General features: G+C 36.9%; 1 protein-coding gene across 2 annotated transcripts; it reads left to right on the plus strand.

Annotated features, from left to right (window-relative positions):
- The first annotated feature begins 23 nt into the window (after nucleotides 1–23).
- On the plus strand, nucleotides 24–24,469 carry LOC107808228 (AP-1 complex subunit gamma-2). 2 transcript variants are annotated; one of them, XM_016632732.2, is made up of 18 exons: nucleotides 24–423; nucleotides 3,344–3,646; nucleotides 3,953–4,094; nucleotides 5,567–5,740; nucleotides 7,833–8,012; nucleotides 8,776–8,930; nucleotides 11,636–11,726; nucleotides 12,001–12,164; nucleotides 12,493–12,547; nucleotides 14,309–14,431; nucleotides 14,553–14,648; nucleotides 17,759–17,886; nucleotides 20,302–20,406; nucleotides 20,501–20,760; nucleotides 20,955–21,203; nucleotides 21,287–21,462; nucleotides 23,019–23,123; nucleotides 23,853–24,469. In XM_016632732.2, exons 1-18 carry the CDS (start codon nucleotides 392–394, stop codon nucleotides 23,946–23,948), a joined length of 2,634 nt encoding a protein of 877 aa, XP_016488218.2. In that variant the 5' UTR covers nucleotides 24–391; the 3' UTR covers nucleotides 23,949–24,469. The 2 variants fall into 2 exon arrangements, with proteins under 2 accessions (XP_016488218.2, XP_016488217.2); XM_016632731.2 differs by having other exon boundaries at nucleotides 42–423; nucleotides 21,281–21,462.
- The last annotated feature ends 550 nt before the right edge of the window (nucleotides 24,470–25,019 follow it).

Consider the following 25,019-nt stretch of genomic DNA (forward strand, 5'->3'; position numbering starts at 1 on the left):
AAGAAAAAAGAAAAACTAAGACAGGAAGAGGCTTTGCATTTTGTTTGTACAGTATGTTTTTTTCTCTTCCTTTTTTTTCCATGTGATAAACAGGTTGTTCATTCATTTCAATTTGCAAAAGAGATCATCATCGACACTGCTTTTTCTCTTTACACACACACACGCACACACACACACACACTCTCCTTCTTCTTCATTTCCAGATCCAACGGACGAATCAGCAACTGATTCATTCCCAGATCGTTCAATTGCAACTTCCCCAGATCTCCAAATTCTCAGCTTCAGCTCTCATTTGTGGAGCGGACCACTAATCACACTTGCAAACAGTTAAAAGAAGTCAGCACTCCTGGATCTGATCGAGCTTTCCCATAGTTTCAAAACGGACCCAATCATGAATCCCTTCTCCTCCGGCACGCGTCTCAGGTTAGTACAATCCAAGCTCGTCAATTTTCTGCTATGTTTTTGTCATTGTGCTTTAATTTCATAACTTTGTCGAAATCACTAACGGCATTTCTGTCCTATTGTCGACAATGGTTTGGTCCGCATCCTTGGGCTAATGTGCTTAATGTCTCATTTGTTTAAGGGCTATATTCAAGTAATGTGTTTACTTGGTTGCAAGGGATATAAGCTTAATTCCGAATTATTTTATCACTTTTGGAAGTGAATGTAAACCTTTGTTTATTTGTTGAATTTCTTCTCTATTAAATTGTCCATGGGGTTTCTTGGTTTAGTGCTGTGCCGAAACCCAGAATCATTTCAAAAATGGTTGGAGTTGCATAGTTTAAGCTATGGAACTGTGTTGGTTCTTGAACTCAATTAAGTGGAAGAGGAGACGGTTGGAACTATGATCAAGCAGAATGAAAATACTCGTGGTTATTACCATAGTATTGTGCAAGTGTTATGTGATAGGATCCCTTGAATGCAGTATTTTAGTGATTAGTACCATTAGTGGCCCTTAATTCTTCTGATTGGATAGTTAGAATCTTAGTTTTATGTCTTTTACCACCACAAAGACTAACCCTTAAACTAAAGTTAATTGCTTCTTTTTCTCGGTCCTTTCTTTAATTCTCTTCATTGGATAGTTATAGTCTTAACACTTTGCAGTTTGGACTAATACACAAGAAATGAAGATCAGCAGCCTGTTTCTATTTTTGTATTTATATCAAGATATATATCAAATTCCCTTTGTTATTTTGTTAGCACAGGAAGCTTCTTAGTAATCCTAGATTGCCGAAAAATAAAGGCAGCCTGGTGTACAAAGCAGCCCGTGTTCATGCTAGATCCGGGGAAGGGCCTTTGGGGCCGTGATGTAGGTAGCCTAACCTTGCAAGTATCAGTGGCTGATTCCACGGCTCGAACAGAGACAACTTTACTATTGCTCCAAGGCTTCCCTTCACATTGCTTAAAAAATGAAACTTATAAATGGATCCCCTGATTTCCAGATTGTCCTGTAATGCCAGTCAGAGGGGAAAGACCAAATTGAAGGATATTCCCAATGTGCTATGTTGTCTGTTTCTTTTGAGCTTGTTGCTCCATATCATGTTTATATAGTAATCAAACCCTTTAGTGGTGGCTTCTGTAAGAGCTGGTTTCTGCTTTTCCTCGATGACAAGGCTTTAGAAGTGAGAATGTAGACATGGGCGTTTGTTAAGATGTTGGATTTGCCATTATCTTTGTATTTAGTATTTGGTGTTTTGAAGAAATTTTTGGTCGCTACTCTCTCATATGAGATACAACTAAGAAATATGAAAATAAGGTTCTCTGTATATGATATTTGAATCTAAGGTTATCCATCTATGATATTTGAAAATTAAGGTTATCTGTATATGCTATCTGCATATGATATTTGACTAGCTAGTATCTTTTTAATGTAACGGCCGAATGATCTTTCAGATGTAAGGATTTGCTTAATGTGATCTAGAGTTCCGACATTATGAAAAAATGTGTTTCTTCATGGGTCTATGATTGGTCCAAAATATTCTTCTTCTACACCAAAGCATGCTGCTAGTTCTTGGCTTCACGAGCTTGGCAGTGGTTGGAGTATCCAAACTAGCTTGAATGAATTGAGCAGTTGGGCATGAGCGCTTAATTCTTCTTTCAACTTCATTTTTATGCTTTTATATGCTCAATTTGGAATTTATTTTTTGTTGAGAACAGTAAAAATTTCAGCGAAATTACATTTTCACACTCCGTCTGAGATCTGATGCATTGTTGATTGAATGATTCATTGCATTTTCTGATTTCCCCTCCCCTTCTATATCATACTACCATAATATTTATATGAAATCTCTGAACTATTTCGTGCAATTGGAGGCTTGTACATTTTCAGAAACACCAGACCTTTTTTTTGTTTGTAATTTTTTGAGACCACATTGTACAGGTTGTTGGTTCATTTCTATTAGATCTGCCGTTGCCAGGAGTTCTTTTGGTTGGATAGAAAATGTATATAACCTCGGCTGTTAGAGAACCCCTAATTTGTCTTGGAAGAAAAATTATTGAGTACTGGAATAATGGAGCATAATGGATATTGATGATTCATTTAGCTGACTCGAGCTAGTTTGGGATTAAGTCGTAGTTGTTGTGATCTTTTTGTTGTCTACACATTACTCGGAAACTTATGGTTTCAGTTTTGTCCAAATTGGCAGTTGATAGCTTCTTTTTTGGACTCCCACTAGTTTACACAAGGGGTCAGCAATTGGCAGGTTACTTGTTTTAAATTAAACCAAACTAAACCAAAAGTGTTATGTTTCTACATATTCCAGATCACATGTAACACTTATATATATGGTTTCAGTTTTGTCTGAGTTGATGGTTTTACAGCTTTTTGACACCAACGTTATATAGTGCTGAGGATGAAGAAGATTATAAAATATTTATGGAAGAACTCTTAAAATAAAACCTAATTAGAGAAAGCAAAAGCCCTTATAATTGTGCGAGTTTTTGTAAGAAATTGGAGTGAAGACAAAAGAGGAGAAACAAGAATAGTCATAAATTATTAACCTCTTAATAAAAAGGTTATAGAGCATTATGGATAGACCCTAAGGAGCTGTAACTCATTAAGGATTATTTTATTTTCTCACAGAAAGCATTCAGGAAACAGGAATTACCTGCACTACAATTTTTATTCCTTAAAAAAGTTTTATCTTCAGCTGCTGATTGACTACCTCATTTTATTTGCCCCATTCTTGCATAACACATTCCCACAGGAAAAAAGAATATTTGTGTATGGATGCTGATGCAAAGTTTATCTTTCAGATTATGTTTAGTTAACCGAAGATGCTTAGTGCATGAGATAGCATAGGTGTGATAAAGACCATGATGTACCCTTATTGTTGCAATGCAGGGACATGATTAGGGCTATCCGTGCTTCCAAAACTGCAGCAGAAGAGCGTGCCGTAGTAAGAAAAGAGTGTGCTGCTATTAGAGCTTCAATCAGTGAAAATGATCCAGACTTTAGACATCGTAATCTTGCAAAACTCATGTTCATTCACATGCTTGGTTATCCAACACATTTTGGTCAAATGGAATGCTTGAAGTTAATCGCATCTCCGGGATTTCCGGAGAAACGAATAGGATATCTTGGTCTAATGTTGCTGCTTGATGAAAGACAAGAAGTTCTCATGTTGGTTACAAATTCTATAAAACAGTATCCATTTCAAACTTACTGCTTTTATAGTGGTCTCTCTTTAATTTATTATTCTACATTATTAGAAGGCACTTGAATAATTGAACCAAATTAAAATGTTTAAAGAAAGAATTTCTGGAAAAGAGGTTTTCAAATCTCTCTTTTGTTTCTTTTTCAAAAAACACCTAAAATTCATAAGATGATGCCAGTTGATTTATCCCCCAATAAAGAGAAAAAAAAAAATTTTAAAAAGAGAAAAATTTGATGCTGCTCAGTTCGTCTGGAAGATGAAATTATGATTTTCTTTGATATCTTAACTTTTAATAGAGATCTTAATCACACCAACCAATATATTGTTGGACTTGCACTTTGTGCCTTGGGGAACATTTGTTCTGCAGAAATGGCTCGTGATTTAGCACCTGAAGTTGAAAGGTTGCTGCAGTTTAGAGATCCTAATATTCGAAAGAAGGTACATCTTATATCTCTTGCTAAAAGATAAGAGTTTTTCATTTGAATTGTAATTAAGTTCCATTCCAAGATGTGAAATTCTGTTGGATTAAGTTTGCCTACACAAACTAGTTAAGTATTAATTTCTTAAGGAATTCATGGATGAATCAATTAAAGTTGAGGTTCATCAGTACAGAAGAGAGGGATGTGAGTTAGAAGGAAAAGATAAAATGTTTATGTTTAGCGTGTGTGTGAGAAACATTGATAGCTTAATAGGAATTTCGGTACTTTGTGTTAGAGAAAGTGAATTTGCTCAAATTTATTATGATGTCTGTGGGATCTGTGAGCCAATTCTGTGTGTGAAAAACAAGAAAAATTCTCAGGAATTTCAGGATTTGTTATTAGAAGATGTGGTATTTCCTTGACCAGCAGTAATATGGAGACTGTCCTTCAGATGAGAGATTGCTGGTTTAGTAAAATGTTGAGATGGGTGCTTCATAATGAAACCATTACACTTTGCAATCCCAGATGGTAAAATTTGTATTACTCCCTCTGTCCCAATTTATGTAACACTTTTTCCTTTTTAGTCGGTCCTACAAAGAATGACACCTTTCTATATTTAGTAACTATTCAACTTTAAATTTCCCGTTTTACCCTTAATGAAATGATTTTTAGCAACACAAATTTCTATAGTTTTTTGAGACCACAAGTTTCAAAAGTCTTCAGTTATTTCTTAAACTCTGTGCCTAATCAAACACCTTCACATAAATTGGGATGGAAGGTGTATCATTTTTGCAGAGCTGTCATCAATGTCCATTTAGGAATTGGGAACTAAATATGGATGGGAACTGATTATCCTTGGCGATTAAATGCTCTTGCTTGACGTTGATCACTGGATCACTGAACAGAAAATTGACTCCACAATCAAGTTAAATATAGGGAGAAAGCAGATACAGTTACTTTTGCTTAGAGTCACCAATGTAGACCATACATTGTTTTAGGAGTAGCTGTTACCATTAGCTCAGTAGGAATGTCTCATTAGATACTTTTGGAATCACATGCATTTATATGATTACTTTCCACAATCAACCATCAAAGTTTACTTTTTGACCCATCATCTTGGGCTCTGCTAAGGGAGGAATAGCCTAGTGGATAGGACGGTTGGAGGTATGAGTCACCAAGGAAGCAAAGAGGGAAAGGGCCACTATTAACTCCTGGATGGGAGAGCGGGGAGGGGGGTAGTTGGTTTTTGGTGGGCTTTTCCATATAAGAACGATCAATCATCTTGCGCTCCCATTCTAGTTGATCACTCTTCCTTTTTCTCTGTGGCCCCCTTTCAACAAAATTGATTTATGCATATCATTCAAGGTAATCCATTATCCTTTAAGTATTCTCATCTGTGTATTTTAGTACCAGTAATTTGATGTGTCTTTGTTCCTAAGCTTACATATGGTTATTGCCAACATTTACTCACTTTACTTCGGTCTATCGTAGGCAGCACTTTGCTCTATAAGAATTATAAAGAAGGTCCCAGATCTTGCCGAAAATTTTGTAAACCCTGTAGCTGCCTTGCTTAAAGAGAAGCACCATGGAGTTCTCATCACTGGTGTCCAGCTTTGTGCAGATCTATGTAAAGTTAGTACAGAGGCCCTTGAATATTTTAGAAAGGTAAGTTGAATATAGATAGGGTTATCTTTTCTACTTGTACATCTGTCACTAGGAAATCTGTTACTTTTGGTATTGCTCACTCTTTCTTCCTTTTTGTGGCATTCTGCTCTTAGATGCAGTGGTGAGAAACTATTGTTTAATAACAAACATATTTCTTCATTTTAACTGGTGTACAATTCTAAACACAGACAATAGTTACATAAAAAGCTAGCATTTTCTCTTTATGTAGCTCTTTCTAACTCCAATAGGGGGGTCTGACTTCATAAATTAAATGTGGGAACCTGGGCCCCAAAAGAAAAGGACATGATAATCAAAACTGATGGAGAATTTAAGTATAGCTGTAACCTAAGACCCCCACCCCCAGAAAAAAAGGGAAAATATAACAAAGGACGGGAGAAATTCTGAATGGTGTTAGGATTTTTGCCTCCATGACCTTATTCTATGTACTTGTTTGGAGCATGGTGTTTGTGATGATAACTCCAGATTTTACTCTCGTTTGTGTTAGGGTTTTGAATTTCATTGCCATGTGAAATACTGCTTTTGTAATTCAAGGCTTTGTCGAGATCATTCCTGCGCCTAGTACTTTTTTTCCCACTTTTGGTTCTAACAAGGATAAATCTTGTTTTTATAATTTTTTTTATTTGCTGATTTATTACTTGTTCAATTTTAGGAATCCTTTTCTTTTCTTGATAATATGGGGAAAATCCACGAATGAATCTTGTAACTAATGGTTTGTCTGGAAAGGTAAGAAAGAAACTAAGAAAGGCCAAGAAGAAGTTCTAGAAATTTCTGTCCTCTTGTTGGGTATGCAAAATAGAAACTATATTCATATTGGGCCCATAATGTTTTCTGCAATTTTTTTTCTCCCTTCCAATTTTCTCTTTCAGCCCAAGAAAAGAAAGTTAATACTTCTCTTCCCGTTTTCCCTCTTTTTATTTCTCTTCCTTTTTCTTGTGTCTCCAAAACAAGGGTAAGAATGTGAAGCTTTGGCATGCCAACCACCAGGTATATGTACAACCACAGAGGTAATAGGAAAAGTTTGGGGGGTGGGGGGGGGGTGGGGTGCTTTTTGATAAATTAAACAATCATTTTTTGATTTTTCAAGATGGCGCTAAAACTATAAGTTCATTCGACTATGTAGGCTACTATCATTCTCTACTAAGCCTACCCAACTACCTGAACTAGAAGGTATCCTTCTTTACGTAAAAAGTGGATAGGAAACAAGAAGAACACTTAAATCTCTTAAGCTCTTCCTCATCGCTTTGATACGTCCTCCCCATCTTTCCATTCCAAATACATCAAAAAGGCATAATGGACTAGATTTCCATGCTGCTTTCATAATTTCATTCCATGTACATGTTTTGGAGCAGAAATGCTTGGTCAGCATATTATCTTTTAGTTCTTGCTTGTTATACCTTTGAGTTTTGAGTGACCTGTTAAGTTAGATTTGATGATATACCTCTATTTTTACTGATCGAAGCACGTTATTAGGATCTCTACCGCGCTTTCAATTCCGGTTCTTCCTTTCTACACCTCAGACTTTCCTTTTTTGAAGTTCCAACTGAAAAGAATGACTAAACTTGCACAGGTAATATCTTAATTTCAATTGTGCCATGATTGGCTGGGGTGAAAAGACAAGAGTTGGTGGGATATGAAGTAAAAGAGGAGGCATAGTGTTTAGTTTCTTTCGCTAATAATGAGGTATAAGGGGAAAGGAGCTGTTATTTCCGTGTCATCTCTGAAATTGGATGGAAAGGACGACGTAAATTAAATTGTTTACTTGACTCCCTTAGACCAAAAAACTGGAGTTAAATGATGAATGCTGTACCTATAAGTAATCAATGAGGCCTGCTCTATTTTTTTATGCTTCACCTCGCCCTCCACTGTACTAAACCTCCGTGTTAAAATATATTAACTGCATAAACATGTTGGATTTTAATGCATAGCCCTTGTGTTAAATATTCTGCGCACAAGCTTTGAATTTAAATGCATATTGAATTATGCGATAGATAAGAATTAAAGGTTTATTTTCAGTTCTACAAGGCATTTACATTTTTCTTTTTCTTTTGTTTCTGTTCATCTGTGGTTATAGAAATGCACAGATGGTTTAGTGAAAGTTTTAAAGGATGTTGCCAACAGCCCGTATGCACCTGAGTATGACATTTCTGGCATTACAGACCCTTTTCTTCATATAAGATTGCTCAAGGTCTTGCGTGTTTTGGGCCAAGGCGATGCTGACGCTAGTGACTCCATGAATGACATTCTTGCTCAGGTCAGTTATAGCTCAATGGTCTGTTGAAGCATATGTGAATGTACTGGAGTTGTACAATTTTGAATTTTTTCGAATGCTTTCCTCATAGGCATGTTTTGTCATCGTTGTGGAAGTTCCACTTGCGGTATCTTGCACTAGAATGGCATATTTCCTCGGTTAGACTGTACAAGAGTTTTCTGTATGTCTATACATGATAGGACTGTAGTTGATAAATCATTGCTTATAGTCAAGGATAAAGATAGCAAGCGCATAAACTGTAGTTGATAAATGTGTGCTTATAGTCAAGGATAAAGAGCAGTGTGTGTAGTTGCTTTAAGTACATTGGGATGTTAGATCATGACTCTTTTGATTTTATTTTGTTCCTTTTGTTCTCATCAAATTCTTTATTGATATTCACAATCACCCTACTGGGCTAGCTCTCCTTATGTGGCAATTTTACCATGCGAACCCTTACTGAATGAAGCTCTACTAGTGAACGCTTGTGTTAAGCATATGCATCGCGATAAGTTTATTCACAGCTCAGAGACTCTGATTAACACAAACATCTAAGCAAATGCAACAATCTGAGCAATTGTGTTTTATTTTTTCTCCTGGCACTTTTTGACAACTAATTTGTGGCATGTTGGACTATTTACTATCATTGAAGCTACTACTAACAGTATGAGTAAGATGCAACAGAATTTGCTGAATATCAAGGAAGTTGTTCTGTTTAGGAAATAACATATTCTTATTCATTCTCTAACAATTTTGAATTACTTTTTAGGTGGCAACGAAAACGGAGTCGAACAAAAATGCAGGCAACGCTATTCTCTATGAATGTGTTGAAACTATCATGAGCATTGAAGATAATGGTGGTTTACGTGTGCTTGCTATTAATATTTTGGGAAGATTTTTGTCCAACCGTGACAATAATATCAGGTCAGCTTCATCCATCTAGTTTTATTTTCTTCCTAAAATTTGTTGGGGTATCTTCCAATGTGTTGTGACTCTCTTTTGTGTCCAAGGATTGCACCTTAAAATATTCGTGGGTTGAAACTGAATTAATCAACCTCTGATGGTAAGCAACCTCCACTTCCAACCAAGAGGTTGTGAGTTCGAGTCACCCCAAGAGCAAGGTGGGGAGTTCTTGGACGGAAGGATGCCGAGGGTCTATTGGAAACAGCCTCTCTACCTCATGGTAGGGGTAAGGTCTGCGTACACACTACCCTCCCTAGACCCACTAGTGGGATTATACTGGGTTGTTGTTGTTGTTGTAAACTGAATTAATCGTTCTCAAAGTTTGTGCACATTCAATATGTGACTTCTTCCTGAACACCCTCCAATTGGTTTTCCAGTTATTTTGGCAAATGAGTGGTATATTATATGTTTTCTTGTCACACACCTTGAATGTGCAAGGTCTTCTTGTCTTATGGTGCTATTGGTGTTACATCAGGAGCAGAACTAGAAAACTAACTTGCACCAAACCTATAATTAGAAATATAAGAAAATTTAATCTACTTTTTAGTGATTTTGATATTTGATATGCACAAACAATTGTAGGCACCTGTGGTTTTCTTTTTTTTAGCTGGTAAAAAAAAATAAAAAGTCTTGTTTCTTTGAGTTTATAAAATGGTAAGAAACACAAAATAATAAAGGAATAAAAAGTAAAACATGTAAAAACAAAATTAGAAAATTTGAAAAATTGTAACCAGATATCAACTACTCAATCTCAAAATTCACAAACATGATTAAAAAGTGCTTGTTAGCACCGGTGGACAAGAGCAATGATGGATTATCACCCAAGTGTAGTGACAAGGGAAGTTTATCTTTAGTTAGTGGAAGAATTTGAGGAATAGTGAATAAAAAGGTCATGCATTTGACACTTATCAAAAGTAGCATGACTTAGTATGTATTTTGGTGGTTTGCCCAATTAATTTGGGTTCGTGTAGAATGCTATTTAATTGTGGTTGTTCTATTCAGGTTTCTTAGTTAGTTGCATCTTTATGTATCAATTTTTTTGCTTCTGATGTTTCTCAAAAAAATTGTCACTTTTCTTTTAAAAACTAAAGAAAATCATTTCAAAGAGACAAGTAACAAGAAAGAAATCGTCCAAGTGGCTCGAAGTCTAGAGAGCTGGAATGAGGAACTTAGAGAAAATTAATGCTATACTCATTCAATACAAGTTTATATGATACTCTTTTCATTTTGTCATGTTCCAACATGTTTGACACGATTCCGTTTCTATAAATCTTTCACGATCCCTAAGAATACTGATTTATTGGACTACTCAAGATTTAAACTTTGATGTGATGTTTTCTTATAAAACTAACTTTTCAACTATTACTTTAATATTTTTATCACTATCACTAATATTATATTTAAATAAATTAAAATCTTGACTCAATGAGCAGTTGATACCGTCCTATAAAATGAATGGAGTGAGTATTCTCTTTTATGTGTTCCAGACATAAATGGAGTGAAAGCTATTCAAAGGGGAAAAGAGAACCCTTTGGTGACACATCTAGGGAGGGGGACAAGGCCCCTGCCAACTCCCACTTCTTCCACCCAAGTTCTACCTTAATTATCTGCAGTCGAAGTAAGACATGCTTTTGTGTCTCAAAACATCCCTGGTTTTGGTATGATGTGCATCTGACCGGGGCTGATCTATGTATAGAGGGGAGGTGTGCCACCCAGTCGCTCGGGTAAAATTTCATAAATGTACTGGTATTTCACGCAGAAACAAACTTATACTAAGGATTGACACCCAAAGTCGCGAACTGGTCGTAGGTGCCAACTTTCCACATTCTACACCCAGGATCAATAATCACTTCACTCACTAGCAAGCCATTTATACTTTTTCTCTTGGCCCTACTTGTTCCCTTTTTCCATTTTCTTTTCTTCTCTTTTTCTTAATTTCTTTGAGTTTTCTCATCTTTATATTTCCTCTCTTTGTACAACCCCATTTTATTGTTTATTATTTTCTTCTGTTTTCTTCTTCTAGATCTCAAAATTTTATTTGAATATGATTTTAATCATTTCTCTTTTTTATTCAACAACAAAACAACAACGTAGCCAGTGTAATCCCACAAAGTGGGGTCTGGGGGTATTATTTTTATTCATCTAATGTTATTTTTTCCTTGATTTCAAATAAAGGATTAAATATTTTCAGTTTGGTTATCACATATTTATTTATACACCAAAAATCTTATAAACGAACAAGTTAATTCAAAATTGATCGACCCGAGCCAAACCAAATTATTCAAAATAGAGTGAATCGACCAAATGCACACCCTAATTCAATCTCCTTAATTAGTGGCTATTTTGCATTAAATACAATGGCACATGTAGCCAATCAAATCGTGGATCCACCTCTGCATCTGACTGCAACCTGCATGGAAATCTGTACAGAAATCTTCATGCTGTCAGTTGGCTTACCATTATTGCCAGCTTCGGATGCTCCTGTCTGCGTACCACAACCCTGACAATAATATCTGTTTAATTTTCTTTGTTTCTCTTTCTTTTTCTTGTCGGGAAGTAGAGGGAAAAAGGGGTTTCCTTCTGTGTGTTGAAAGCCACGTTCTGCATACTTACTGCTATTTTTCTTGCAATCTGCTTTCCATTATATTGAGGTTCAGTTATTTCAGATATGTGGCGCTGAACATGCTGATGAAAGCTATAGCTGTAGATAGTCAAGCAGTACAGAGACATAGGGCAACAATTTTGGAATGCGTGAAGGTATGTTACCTTTATATTTTATTGCTTCTTCTCATAAAAAATAATAATTTGTTGCATCTCGTCTTTCCTTTTCTTCAATCCTCAGTGTTCTTTTCCTCTCATATGTGGAGTCCCTCCTAATACTTCTACAGAACATTGTTAATGGCATCTTTACATTTTGGTACTTCTGTCATTATATGGCTTCTTGAGTTGAAATGGGAATGTTTGACATCTTTTCCCAAAGTGTTCATTTTTATAGTTTCTGTTGCAATTTATGTGCTTATTTAATTTTCAGGACTCTGATCCATCAATTCGTAAAAGAGCCCTTGATCTAGTGTATCTATTAATAAACGACAGCAATGTGAAGCCATTGACCAAGGAGTTAACTGAACATCTGGAAGTAAGTGATCCAGAGTTTAAGGGAGATCTGACTGCCAAAATCTGTTCCATTGTGGAAAAGTAAGTCGGCACTGAACAATTGTCAAACTTGTCATCTCTTCTTTTTGTAATTCACAGAATACTCCTGCGTCTGAATATTCTGGGAATAGATCTTCTGATTATTGCTTTGCTATTTCCTGTTTTTGTTTCTGTTGATTTTTCTGATTGTGTCCCCTAGCCGATTTTTGTGTTGTAACATGATTACATAGCTTTGTTTCTGTTGACTTTTCTGGTTGTGTGCCCAAGGGGATTCTTGTGGTGTAATATGATTAGATAACTTTCCTGAACAAATGGATTGTTCGTTCTCTTCAAATGCATCTTGTACTTACAACTGCTTATGGTGCAATAGGTTCTCCCCTGAGAAAATTTGGTACATTGATCAGATGCTCAAGGTCCTCTCCGAGGTATGGATAAGCTGGTAGACTCATAAATTTAGATCTCTTCTTCTTGATAAAATTTTTTAGATACCTTCTTTATCTTTCAAATCAATACTCTATGGGGCTTCCGATGTTAGCATGCAGACTACAATATGATTTAGTTATGACCTGGTCTTTTTAACTTTTTGGCCATCTTGTCTTTCCCTTAAAGACACTTTTATGTTTTATTACCTGGATAGGTATGTGGTTAGCTATATTCTATGTGCCAAAGTTTGGTAGTGCAGAGGTCACACTCTTACTGAGTGTTTATTATGTGGTCATACCGGCCTTTTTCTTAATTGTAGAGTAAAATCTCTCTCAAATTTTTCTTACTCGTGAACTGCTTTACTGATTCTGACAAGTGTACAGCTTTTTCACAAATATATGTTAGTAACACGATTATGGCAGAATAACCATTATGGCGCAATCCCAAACTAGTTGGAGTTTGCTATATGAATCGTCTATATCAATTTCTATGAAGATTCATCATAAATTGGTTATATGCTAGCATCAACCTACAACCTACCTCCTTTATTGAACAAGGAACCAGCTATTGGAAGCTCACGTAGGTGAGCCCACATTGGTATAAGCTGGTTCTCCAACTTTGAAATTCTAGATTGGAGTAGTATTATTATCTGTGAATTGCTGTTCCAGGGCTTTGGTGTAGTTGTTAGAGCTCAGCGCGTGATGTATGGGTTAGACACACATCACGAGTTGGAACCCTACCGCTGACAAAAGAGTGGTATTTAAGTGGAGAAGAGTAGAGGGTCGGACCCATTTTTGATAGTAGTTACCTACCAAATCTTTGGCATTGGTAGACTTTGTTTGAGTTAAATTAAAAGCAAAAATTAATGTTTAAGAATACTCTTTACAAGGGCTCATCCACCTCCCTCAAGTTATGAATTTTTCGAGAGGGATTATAGGAAAAAAAGAACGCCTTTATCTGAAATTACTCATTGTGAAGTGATAATACGATATCCATTTTCAATGAGAAACAATTGCAGTTACAAATTGCAAACTATTAAAGTTTACGGCATATTGCCAAAGCTTTTAAAAAAAATAAATAAAGTAAGCAATTTTATTCGTAGAAAGTTCCAGCACAAAGACAGTGCTGAATGTTAGACTGCCAAAATATTAGCACAATAAAGCTCAGTTCTGCAATGAATCTACATTATCTAACAATTTCCCCTCATCATATGTATCCACCAAAATACATCATGTAGCTAAATAAGATAAGCATTTAAATTTCAACATTTGGATGGGAATTTTATTTCCCTCAAAGCGCATCAAGTTTCTCTCTCCAAATTGTTCAAAAAACGCAGCCAGTGATAGTCCTCCGCATGTTCTTCAGCTACTTGTTTCCTTGGAAATACATCCAGCTTACTCCCCAAGGTTTTTGTCTCACATAGGTTTTTGAATTGAGGATATTATCTTCTTAACGCTAATTATCATACATTCCTCTGATCAAACTTTTGTAGAACCAACCTCATAATCTCATACATGTAATGATACTTAGTCGCAAATGAATGTACTTATGCTGCTGGTTATAGATTTTTGACTCTACATGTTTGAAGCCCGTTGCTGGATACGTATGTGATCTATATCATAATTATTTCTCAATATCTGTCAAAGTGCCAGACCTTAACATCTGATTCATGTCAGCCTGTTTTGGTGGATCTGCTCGTTCTTCCTTTATTATTATTATTATTTGTGTCGGTAAACAGTACTAATATGTCGTCTGTGCTATAGGCTGGAAATTATGTGAAGGACGAGGTGTGGCATGCTCTGATTGTGGTGATTACAAATGCTTCCGACCTCCATGGATATGCTGTACGATCTTTTTATAGAGCCGTGCAAACAGCAGGGGAACAGGTACTTCGTGCTTTGCCTGTATCTTCTATCAGAATCCAAGTTCATGTAACCCATGAGCAGTTTTATTGTCCTGAATATCTCTGTATTTTTTACTGTAATCTGTTTGACATTTTTTTGTTAGGAAACTCTTGTTCGAGTTGCAGTTTGGTGCATTGGAGAGTATGGTGAAATGTTAGTCAGTAATGTCAGAAGGCTTGACATAGAAGAACACCTAACTGTGAGTTTATGCTGGACAGTTATTAGCAAATATTGTTTATGCATATTTTTCTCCCTATTAATCTTGCATCATATTCTTGACCAGCTTGTATTTCTTGTGTGATCCAGCATTCTCTGGATGAAGTTTCTCATTCATTATTATCATCCACTGGGAAACTCTCCATGGATGTGTTGACAATAACTATAACTGTTGCTTCCTGTTGTATTTATTGGAAGTTCACTAATATGCTCTGCTTGAATGTGGTAAAGACTGTAAGCTAGTTCCATGTGATTTCAAGTACTATAGAGAATTCAGATCTCCAAGAAATGCCATATTCCTAAGAAATACTAATAAAGTAGAAAAAGGGGAGAGTGAAAGAAAAGAACTATCAACAAACACTTATGTTTTACCCAATAAGCTGCTACTAGTTTATTTCATTTTTCAAGGCCAAATTTGGACGATATATTGTGTAACATTGTTGTTATTATGTGCATCTGCCATTTGGTAATGTACTCTAGTCAAATAAAAATGTTACTTATAAAAACAAAGGATGGATAGTCCAAACGATGGTCTATAAAGAATACTAAATATTTTGTATTTTATTTCAGTTAGATAGTTATGTAAATAACCATAATCCCACCTAGAATAGGAGCGGAATATGTATTGTATATAGTTATGAATAGAGCTATTGTAAACATTTAATATAAAACATCAATAATATATTTTTCTCCCATACTTTCTCACATGGTATCAGAGCATCGGTGAAAAATGATCGCTGTGCGTCATTCCAGCGACATCCGGGAAGAAAGAACTCAGTCACCGTGCAATTTTCCGGTGACCTAAGTGACTGATTTGCATCATCTCACGTTTGGTAAGTGTTGTGCACAAACCAACACCACCATTAGACTCAGAAAACTCCGGAGATCAAACCTCATTCAGATTCTCCGGAAACTGACGGCTCACGCGCTGGTAAGATTTGTGACTACACCGGCACGTCTGTCCCACGCGTCGGCGCGTGCGTGCTTCTCCGTCCATTTTTTGGTCAAGCTTCTTCAGGACAGCTTGTTCACAAGGCAATTCCGACCCTACCCAGCCAATTTACACCTAATTCCGACGACTTTTATTTTTCCTGCGATTTATTTGCAGTTTCCGGCGACTATTCCGGCGGCTGGTTCCTTTTTTCTAGCAAGCCACGATTTGTGGGAGTTACAGTGATGCTAGACCTCTCTTCAATCCAAACCATACAACTTAGTCTAGAATTTGAGAAATTGGTTGTAGCAAAATAGGATCCAATACTATGAATAGTTGGATGGTTTCTCTACCGGATTATATTGAGTTCCTTCAGTGCAAAGCATGTAAACATACATCTTCAGAGATAGTTTTCGTTGTTCAAAGCACGTGCTCCCAAATACACGGGGTGGAAGAGAGAACAAAGGTGAGTGGGAAAACAAGACAGAGAATGGAACTTGATTCTGGATAGTTGAAACCCAATCATACTTTACAGGTCCAGGTAATCACTTAGATATTTCTGAGGTGCTACCAATTCCATCTTTTGAAGATTCAGTCACTATCTCCCATTCATCTTCCTCTACAACTCCAGCTCCACCACATGCAATTCTAGTTCCAGCTCCACCACCTATAGCTCCAGTTCCACCACCTAGTCCAGTTCAAACCTTCTACAGCTCCACCACTCTTGACTTATCATCGTCGTCCACGCCCAGCATCAAGCCCAGCTGATTCACGTCCTGCACCTGGCCTTGTCTCCTTAGTCAACCGATTACACTACGGAGAGGTATACGGTCCACACTTAATCCTAATCCCCATTATGTCGGTTTAAGTTATCATCTTCTGTCATCACCCGTTATGCATTTGTATCATCTTTGTCCTCTATTTCCATCCCTAAGTCTACAGGTGAAGCACTGTCTCATCCAGGATGGCGACATGCTATGATTGACGAGATGTTTGCTTTACATACGAGTGGTACTTGGGAGCTTGTTCCTCTTCTTTCGGGTAAATCTACTGTTGGTTGTCGTTAGGTGTATGCAGTCAAAGTTGGTCCAGATGGGTAGGTTGATCGACTTAAGGCTCGTCTTGTTGCCAAAGGGTATACTAAGATATTTGGGCTCGATTACAATGATACCTTTTTTCCCGTGGCTAAAATAGCATCGGTCTGTCTTTTTCTATCCATGGTTGCTGTTTGCCATTGGCCTCTCTATCAGTTGGACATTAAGAACGCTTTTCTTCACGGTGACCTTGAGGATGAGGTTTATGTGGAGCAACCACCTGGTTTTGTTGTGGCCTTGTATGTCGGTTGCGCCGGTCCCTCTATGGTCTAAACCAGTCTCCTCGAGCCTGGTTTGGTAAGTTCAACACAGTTATTTAGGAGTTTGGCATGACTCGTAGTGAAGCTGATCACTCTGTGTTTTATTGGTATTTTGCTTCAAATCTCTGTATTTATCTGGTGGTTTATGTTGATGATATTGTTATTACCGGCAATGATCAGGATGGTATTACTAAGTTGAAACATCTCTTTCAACACTTTCAGACTAAGGATCTGGGTAGATTAAAGTATTTTCTGGGTATTGAGGTCGCTCAGTCTAGCTTAGGTATTGATCTCAAAACGAAAGTATGTCTTAGACATTCTTGAAGAGATAGGAATGACAGGCTGTAGACCTGTTGACACTTCTATGGATCCGAATTCTAAACTGTTGCCACAAACTTTGTGAAGTCGAATGATCAACTTGCAGATATTTTCGCCAAGTCTCTCACTGGTCCTCATATTAGTTACATAGGTAACAAGCTTGGTACATATGATTTGTATGCACCGGCTTGAGGGAGAGTGTTAGATAGTTATGTAAATAACCCTAATCCCACATAGAATAGGAGCAGAATATGTATTGTATAAATAGGGCTATTGTAGACATTTAATATAGAACATCAATAATATATTTTTCTCCCGTGCTTTCTCACGATTTCCATATCTCCTTAATAAAATAGATTAAGCTTTCTTCATCAAAAAGAGATTAAGCTTTTTGCCTTTTGAAGTTGGGTGCATGTTATTATCGTTTCAGCTTTTTCTGCATAATAGTTCTCTTCTTCTGGGGCATATATGATGAAGTTTTTTGGAGCAGGTGACAGAGTCGGATGCTGTGGATGTGGTGGAGACGTCCATCAAAAGCCATTCGTGTGATCTTACAACTCGGGCAATGTGTCTGATTGCTTTGTTAAAGCTGTCAAGTCGCTTTCCATCTTGTTCACAGTATGTATTCTTTTCCATTCAGTTGGATATCTGTTTTTCCTGTTCAGCTATAGTCTACAGTCTATCATGCTCTATTTTTATGTGAAACTCTTCTTTTTGGTATATAGTCTGCAGGATCAAATCTGCCTCTTGTGCTTTTACAATCTTCAGCCTCTCTCTGCTTCTCAAATATTCACAAGTTTCAAAACTTTATACATTAACTAGTTTAATTTAAACAATTATGTGATGCTCTTCCTAGCAATCAACCTTATTCAAGCATTATGAATAACTTAATGTTTCTTCCATCAATATTATGATTGGTTAATTGACTGACTCTTAAGTTTCTGAAAAGCCAAGAAACTTTTCCTTTTCCTTCAATAAGTTTTTGATGATTATGAAAACCTGATATAAGTTCCATCCTGGAATGCTGATATGTATTTAAAGATGGATTAGTTTCAGTCATTTAACACAATTCTGACCACCACTGCCTTTGATCTAGTTGAGCTATTTCTTGCTCCGTTTTCTAGTAACCAGAGGCTGTTTTTGTTTTACTTCTCCCTTGATATAGCCTTGCCATGTCCATCTCATTTTGCCATTAATTAGCTCATTTGCCTCGATTAATTTATGCTGAGGCAGCTTCTTTCCCCTTCTCGCTTTTGAGTTACTAATTACCTACCCCATGTTGATGAACTTCAAGACATTCCTTCTGCAATCGAGTAATTCTGTCAAAGGTGTAGATATTTCGGTGGTAATTCTTGGGTTATCTCTTTTAGAAAGGATGTTTGATCTCTATAGAGCTACTTGCCATCTTCTTTTCAACTCTATGCAGCTTCTTTTGGTTTCTCTGATACTCATCTTCTTGAAGAAGTGTACCTTCCTTTTTCTGCTGAGAAATAGAAGTGTACCTTCCTTTTAACCTTGATAAAGTCCCAGGTTGGGTAAGTGTATGAGCTGTAATCTCCTCATATTATCTGGGTTTCTTACCACTTGACCTAGCGGTTAAGTGTCCCACATTGGTTGAGGGAATAGGTTGTCTCCTTATTTGATTTTGGACAATCCTTAGGGGTTGAGTTAGAATAAAGGTCCATCATTTTTACATAGTATTAGAGTCAGATCCCTATTTTCTGTTTACCCAATGTTGGTCTCTTATATTATATTTTCCATGCTTTTGGGGTCCAGTCTAGGCGTGGTTTAAAAAGTCTTACATTGGTTGAAAGAATGGGTTATTGTCTTCTTATATGGTCTTAGACAATCCTCACCTCATGAGCTAGCTTTTGGGTTGGGTTAGACTGAAGGTTCATTTTCTTTGCACTAACATTCGGGTTGAATTAGGCCAAGGTCCGTTTCTTAACATGGAATCATAGCCAGATTTTTTTATGTTGGACTAACCAATGTTAATCGAGAAATCCCTGGGTTAGCTGGCCTAGCCCTAGTTGGTGCACAGGTCCAGGGATTTCCCCTCTACCTTCCTGCGGAGTTCAAACTTCTGATGTTAGTTACCACACATTGCGCTGTACTTCATTATCGAACCAAAGCCCTGGGGTATGTTGGCCTACCCAATGTTGAGCCATTCATGTTATGTTGCTCTATCTTCCAAATTGCACGCCGAGTGTTAGAACCCCACATCGGTTAAGTGTATATGCTAGAGTCTCCTTATTGGTTTAGTACAATTCTCACCATGTACGCTAACTTTTAGGTTTGAGTTAGGCCAATGTACGTTTTCTTAACATACCTATTCTTTTCATCAATGCTGAGAAGGAAGTTTGTATTTAATTTTGATTTTATCTGTTTGTTGTCTACATTACTCTCAGGCTGTATTATGTATAGTTCCTTGGGAATGTTCTCTCTACTTGCAATCGCACACTTTAATGAAACAATTTCCCAATCAACCGAGAGCAGAGGTCGTTTTTATTAATGAAAAGGAAATTAACATACAACTGAATACGAGATCGAAACTGAAAAGAGAACAACTGAAAAATGAAACAAGGGAAATTCAACAATCTTCAGCTCTACTCCTTACGCCATAGCTCAGCTTTACCTCTTCATGAATGGGAGATTGAATTAGGAACAAGAATTAGATGAAGGAAGCACTAAAAAAACGTGAAGGGGAGAGAATTTGAATTTACCAGAATTTGGCTAATAAATCAAAAACCTTCCTTTCCTTCCACATGTGCTATTTTATTTGCCAGGATTAAATAACAACCATTGAGCACATTTACTGAACTTTCAATCTCAGCCGTCCCCCTCATCTATGATTAACTAACTCCAGCTGTTTAACTACTAATCAAATTAACTAACCTCTGGGTCTTGACGCAGACTCGGTAATTGCATTTTTACCTTTTTAATATTCTTAACATGATGCTCAGTGCCTTTAAAAATAGTTGGTCTTATAATGCGTCTTAAGTGAGTAATCTGCAATGCTGTTGTTTGGTGCAGGCGGATAAATGATATCATTGGTCAGTACAAAGGAAGCTTTGTGCTTGAACTGCAACAGAGAGCTATTGAATTTAACTCGATTATCGAGAGGCATCAGAATATGAGGTTTGATTGATTTCTTGTGGAAAGTTGTTTCTAATGCCTTCTGTTGTCTTTTTAGTGTGCCTAAGCTAAGGAGTTGCTGGATGTATGTTTTCAGGTCTTCACTAGCAGAGAGAATGCCAGTTCTGGATGAAGCAATTTTCAGCGGAAGGAGAGCTGGTTCTGTGCCGGCAGCTGTGTCAACTTCAAAAGGAGTATCAGTTAATCTTCCAAATGGAGCTGCCAAACCCAGTATTGCTCCTGTTGCTGACTTACTCGATCTTAGTTTAGATGATGCTCCTGCACCTAGCTCTTCTGGTGGAGAGTTTCTTCAGGATCTTCTTGGTGTCAATCTGACGCCAGTGTCTTTGCAATCAGGTCACATTTGCTATGTATTGCATGAATCTTTCAGAATTCTTTTCCTAATTTTTAATTCTGATCATCCTCACATTTTTTCTTTTCCGCTTTACTGTAATTAAAATTTTAAATTGGCATCTTTTGGCCATTCCAAGCATAAATTGACATCTAACATAAACTTGACTTCATAGTTGATTTTTCTCTTTGAATTTCAGATACAAATCAGGGCCAAAAGAGTGGCACTGATGCTTTACTCGATCTTTTGTCGATTGGAACTCCTCCTGCTCAAAGCAGCTCTTCTACAGCTCAGGTGTTTTCCTCCAATACAGACAATAAAAGTCCATTGGATATATTAGATAGATTGTCCACACCTTCAGCTCCTTCAGCGCAAGTCTCATCTACAGGTGGAAATTCTTCTATGTTGGATTTATTGAATGGGCTTCCTTCCAGTCCACCAATGTCTGGTATAATCTCTATCGGCTCTTAAACCTTCTCGGCCAGTCTTATTTTGTTCTTGAAATGCTGAAACCATTTTTGTAAGTTACAGAAGGCAATGGTCCGGGACATTCATCTGTTACTGCATTTGAGAGCAGCTCCTTGAAATTAACATTCAATTTGTCAAAGCAGCCTGGAAACCCACAGACAACACTTATTGAAGGTAGTTTTACAAATAAGTCACAAGATGTTTTCACTGACTTCATCTTCCAGGCAGCAGTTCCAAAGGTAAGAAAAGGAACAATCATCCAATAGTTAGTTTGTTGTGTTATTATTTTCCTTTTTGTTATTTTCTTCTTGGAAGAATGACGGTTCATGTATTAGAGTGTCCCACATTAGTTGAGAGAAAGAACTATTGTCTCCTGTGGTTTGGGCAATCATCCTCTCATGTGCTGGCTTTTTGAGTTGAGTTAGACCCAAAATTTTCTTTACACGATATCATAGCCAATCCAACAACTTTTCGTTATAATCCCCAGCCCCATGTTGTCCATGGCCCAGATGTCCAACCCCGGGTGTGGACTGTCAGGGGCCCCGGGGGGGGGGTCAAGGGGCTTGTTTTAAGTGTCGATTTTCACTCTTGGGCTTGTGCCATTTTGGTAGTTACCGGATATACAACGACTAGCGTGCCTTAGTCTCAAACAAGTTGGGGTATGTTATATGAGTTCTCACTGAACATATTTCTCCATTTAAATTCATCTGAAGCCAACATCGTACAAAATAAAAATAAAAGGTACTAGAAGTTCTATATATTTGCTAATGGCGTAAAAACCACCGATAGGACTAAAGACTGTTAGAAAGCATAAGACCTAAAATGAACGTACGAACATAACTAAAATATATTCCCAACTAATTGGTATCACTCTTTTCTTCCTTCGTGCTCTATGTTTCGCTAAGTTTGCAGAGATTCCAAGAAATTATAGGTCTTCAAGACAACTTCCTTCCATGTGATTTTAGGTTTACCTCGTCCCCTTTTAACGTCTTCAGTTTCCATGGTTTCACAACTATAAACCAAAACATTTGGAAGTCGACACAGACATGAACAAATCCAAACCATCTCAAGCGACCTTTCATTTTATCCTCACTGTGTGCTACTTGCACCTTTTGGCGAATGTGGTGATTTCTAATCTTGTATGACGGTACATCCATCTTAACATCCGCATCTCTACTAGACTCATCTTGTGAATATGTTGGACTTTAAGGCTCATCATTCACTCTCATTGTAACAGTGCTAGTCTAACTATTCTATAAAACCTACCTTTCACTTTGTAGGCCAGGATTCATAATGAATTGGCTAGTTCTAAGCTAGCTGTCAGCCTCCGCAACCCTTCTCCTTTATCTGGGCTTGGGATCGGCAAGGCTCACATAGGTAGAGTTGGTAGTTATCTGGTATAAAGTCATTTAAGAGTATCAGTAAATCTTTTCTCCAGACAGGGCTGCATTGCCCTTGATGTGGATTTCATGCCTTCCAAATATCTCAACATGGTTGACTTTTCTGATCGGTTGAAATATCGGTGATAGCTTGGAGGCTGTTGTAAATGGGTCTCTTGTTCTAAAAGAAAATCTTTCAATACAATTTTTAGGTTCATCTTTTAAGTTCTGAAAGAGAATCTTCTTATACAATTTGCTGAAGGCTTAAATGAATTGGTAATTCTTGGTATACCTGTCCTTTGATTTATCACAATTGACTGTCAATTTAATACATATTGGATAGCCTAATTTTCAAATTCTCAGTACATGTACCATTAGTCATCTCTTGACTAAGTTTATTTGGCATGTCTATGCAGTTCCTTCAACTGCAATTGGATCCAGCTAGCGGTAATACCCTATCTGCAAGTGGTAATGGATCAATCACACAAAAGTTAAGAGTCACAAACAGCCAACATGGCAAGGTATGCGAATTGTTCATTTACTGTCTTGGATTACTTTTAATAGACTTTGACTGGGTAGAAATAAATGTATAGATTGTATGACTTAGAAACCTGTAGCCTTAGCCCCTATTTTGACTTACAGCACAAATATTTTCCAGTATTAGAAAGGAATTGACTCAAATAGAGTGAATGCATATAGACGATTCATATAAAAAATCATCCAGGCTCATTATCAACTTGATACTGATAATCTAACAAGCATGTTGCATGTCCAATCTTCTTTGAGTTTATTTACAGGATTACGAGTCAATACTAACTAACAGAATTTCATTAGTTCCATTTGCACATGAAGAGAAATTATTACTGAAATGTTTGTACGTCGTTGATCCACAAAATTATAATAGTGAAAATATGCTTTATGAGTTCTGGCTTTACCAATGGTACTTTCTTTGTGGATCCTGAGTAAATTGGATATGAGATGGGAGAGATTGGAAGCATTCGAAATTGTTGAAAAAATATTTTCCCTTGTAGAGGTTTGAAAAGATTGCTACAGCTGTAAGTTGTTCTTTTATGTAATGATCTTTGCTATAAGAAACTGAAACTAGTAATAGAAATTTGTTTATCAGCCAATTGAATTGAATGTATTTCAAAATTATGAAGTTCCTTTAAACCGTGAGATTGAGTGTACTTTTCACTTCACTAATGAATTTTTGAATCTTTAACGGCTATATCATTATCTTCATTTCCCAGAAATCCATTGTCATGCGTATACGGATAAGTTATAAGGTGAATAACAAAGATGTCTTGGAGGAAGGCCAAATCAACAATTTTCCTCGTGATTTGTGAGGTTGAATGGCTCTATAAGAGGATGCTTTGTAGCATTTCGTCTTTTTTTCACTACGAAGAAGCTTCCCCTCGTTGTTTGTACTCCCTCATGCAATTTATTCAATTGTTTTGAAGAAGTGGCAGTCTGGTTGAGCTTCAAGTGGTGGCTTTACTTGGGAATCACTCGGATGCCTGACATTGCTTACTTCTTTTTTACCTTCCAAGGTGGCATTGTACATTATGATGTGTACGCCATTGTCAAAGTCAATTTTTGCCTATGAGGAGCTCAAAGGAGGAGGTCATGTGTTGGACTAGATAAAAGTTCTGAGATGTGCATTGTGCTAGTATTATTTTGTTCTAAGATTTTGGGTGATCAGATTCAAAATGAAGAATTATAATACAGGTTTTCCAGTTGGATTGGCAATATTTTTATCACATGTGCCATCATAAGTGGGGATATATTCAGTTGTTATAACGGAGCGCTTCTCAATTGGTTATAATCGTGGGTTTGCCTATCGCTAATTCATATTCTTCATTCTTAGAAGTGTCCTCATTCCCAACAAGTTTCAATTTCTGTTTCCTTGTTCATGTTCTTCATTTTTATATTTCTTTTGAAGTTTTATAGTTATACTATTGTGATGTTAATAGAAGAAGTGGATATAATTATATAAAGTATTTGGCTGAACACATATTCAACTTCTTAAACTTGCCCATTTTTTCAATTTAGACACCTGAACTAAGGGTTGTACCTGTTGAACATCTTGAAACAGGCAGAGAATGTGCCAATTGAACACTTTTTTGCAGTCACCCAAAAACTGCAAACGCATGAGTTCCACGCATAAAGTCGTTAAACCACCTTTTGACATCTCATCCAACATTCCACCCATCCTAGAACAACCTACGCAACTCACCCACCCCACACCCCAAAAATTCGACTGGTTTTTGTTTGATGAAGAGTTATGAAGAATTTTTTGGCAAAATCGTCATTTGACTGGAAGTTCTAGAGAAAATTATTTGGTGGACGAAGAAGATAAATTGAAAGATTTATGTGGAGAAAAATGGGAGCTTTCTTACTTATCGACTTTTTTCGAT

Source organism: Nicotiana tabacum, chromosome 12, assembly GCF_000715075.1.
Source record: "Nicotiana tabacum cultivar K326 chromosome 12, ASM71507v2, whole genome shotgun sequence".
Lineage (NCBI taxonomy): Eukaryota > Viridiplantae > Streptophyta > Magnoliopsida > Solanales > Solanaceae > Nicotiana > Nicotiana tabacum.